This window comes from Clavelina lepadiformis, chromosome 5, assembly GCF_947623445.1.
Source record: "Clavelina lepadiformis chromosome 5, kaClaLepa1.1, whole genome shotgun sequence".
Lineage (NCBI taxonomy): Eukaryota > Metazoa > Chordata > Ascidiacea > Aplousobranchia > Clavelinidae > Clavelina > Clavelina lepadiformis.
Genome location: NC_135244.1, coordinates 7634821 through 7637059, shown reverse-complemented (window position 1 = coordinate 7637059; position 2239 = coordinate 7634821). Strand labels below are relative to the sequence as shown.

At 33.7% G+C, this 2239-nt stretch overlaps 1 protein-coding gene across 1 annotated transcript; it reads left to right on the top strand.

Annotated features, from left to right (window-relative positions):
* On the top strand, positions 1–2239 carry LOC143459665 (uncharacterized). The gene is made up of 7 exons (XM_076956890.1): positions 1–167; positions 256–326; positions 496–588; positions 784–943; positions 1055–1192; positions 1324–1506; positions 1634–2239. Exons 1-7 carry the CDS (start codon positions 56–58, stop codon positions 1747–1749), a joined length of 873 nt encoding a protein of 290 aa, XP_076813005.1. The 5' UTR covers positions 1–55; the 3' UTR covers positions 1750–2239.

Genomic DNA, 2239 nt, shown 5'->3' with positions numbered 1-2239 from the left:
TTAATTCACTTTTTGCAGCATAGCTAATTGTTACAGAGTGCTGTAAATAAATAAAATGAATGGTGAAAGACTTTGGTGTTTGTTCTGCATTGCAGTTCTTCTCACAACTGCATGGTTAGTGACAGCATTTGGATTGGGACATAAACTAAAAAACTTTCCTGGCAAAGGTGAAATAAATTTGTAAGAACAATCTGTCTTCATGTAAAACCCTCCTTGTTTTTATCTTTTCTTCTAACAACTCATCTATTTATGCAGATCTTTATGTCAATGATCCAGTGTATCAAACGATAAAATACCCGTCAGGAAACAGCCCTTCGGCTAACCTAGTAAGTTAATTTCTAAGTAAATATAGTTTGATTAGCACAGCTAATAACTTTATGGATTTCACGATATTAGCTATAGAAAAAATCTGTATATTCTTAGGGTAGACGGCATCATTGAATAAAGACTGAGCTAATTTGCTTTACATGCATATTTAAAACACATTTGTTTTAGGCGACTTTTGTGTGGCCTTCAACCTTAATTGCTTGTCTTGTACCAATCTTGTATATTTTCAAAGATTGTTCCCGGGAACGCCTATTTGACCAAGTACGTCTAGCCTGTTCAAGTATTTATATCAAGCATCTAGTTCGTGGATAAACAAATCAGTCAACGAAAAAATTGATGCTTTATTCTATAGAAGCTGTTTAAATGTATTCGAACAATTAAATTCATAATTATAAAGTTTGTGCTTTTTGAGTATAATGATTGTTTGCATGATCGAAATCTTGTTGCAATTGTTAGAGGTTCTACATTCCTTGGGCAAGCGAGATAGCATGTTTTGGAATATGGACGTTGTTTTATGATCGTGAGGTTCATTACATGTGTTTAATCATATCGATTCTTGCTCCTTTGCTTATGACATTGGCATCGATTGCAGTTGGTCAAAAGAGAAAAACAACAGGTGAAATTATCGCTGTTCGCATAGATAGCAGGTGCTGCTTGTAAAAGAATGTTCTTTGCAAATAAAATCTTTGTGCTTCGATTTAAATCGAGATTTGTGTTCTTGATGCAGCAAAATTTTGGTGGTACGACCTTCTGCTGAACAGCGTGGTATTTAGAGCGGTTTGGTTATTTTCAGTTTTGTCGACAGCTGTGACCAATTTTACTTGCTTTAAAAATTCATTTGGTCTGGACAAAGCACAGCTTATTGGTAAGAAACACTTAAAACTTACTCACTAATAAACCTTCAAACTTAATCAGTATTTACTTTTTTATTTTATTTTACGTAAAAATTAATATTTTTCAAAATTAACTTTCAGCAAAATTGTTTTTTTTTTTAAGGTACATGGGACCTGGAAACATGCACAACAATCGGTTATTGTGCACCACTTGCTGTTTTCATCGTATGGTTTGCAATGGATTTCATATTTCATCCCCGAGAGCTGCAGATGGTTAATACAGTGTATCCCTTTGTTGTATTTTCCATGTTTGGGTTGTTTTTTTCCAATTACGATCCATCCAAGGGTATGGGTTTTTGTGAATATAGTAAAACAAGTTTCGTATGGTTTCATTAAAACATATACGTCAAGTTTTTATATCTATTATAGCGCAGCATGCAGTATTGTATAATATACAAACTATTTCAATACAGAGTTGAGTCGAAATGATGCAATACCACTGACGATAGGGATTCTTTCCGCTGTCTTGCATTTCATCCGGAACGGTCTCAAGGGAGGTGTGACTGTTGAGGCGAAGAAAGAATCTTAAAACAAAGTCCGGATTTATAGCTGTTATGTGAAGCTCATATGATACAAATTTTACGTCTAACTGGTTTTCGCCTCAGTAAACTGTTTGCCGTTACTGCTATACCAAAACTCAAAAGTGTTGAGGAATTACTATAATATCCTATAGATGAAATCTTTATTGGGGTCAAAACATGTTTAAAATGCTTATGAAAAGCTGAAAATGATTAACTGTATTATTATAGAGATGCAAATGACAATTCTTATCATTGAGATGTTCAAACATTATTTACCATTTATGTAATTGTACACATGGATTAAGTTATGAAGTGTCATTGTAAATACCACGCATACTCATTTAAAATCAAAGCAATGGGCAAAAAGTTTATTTTACAATCAAACTTTCTTATAAAGTGTGACATGCACGCTTTGCTCATGATATAGGCTATAACCGTGCATAACCTACTTTGCTAATAAATACGGGACTATAACGTAAGGTACTCATAAATGTGCGG

Bases quoted from the DNA above. Each gene is read 5' to 3' on its own strand.
- LOC143459665 (XM_076956890.1), top strand. From the start codon at position 56: ATGAATGGTGAAAGACTTTGGTGTTTGTTCTGCATTGCAGTTCTTCTC. The intron at 589-783 runs GTACGTCTAGCC...TGCAATTGTTAG, and splicing joins GGGAACGCCTATTTGACCAA to AGGTTCTACATTCCTTGGGC. The intron at 944-1,054 runs GTGAAATTATCG...TTCTTGATGCAG, and splicing joins TCAAAAGAGAAAAACAACAG to CAAAATTTTGGTGGTACGAC.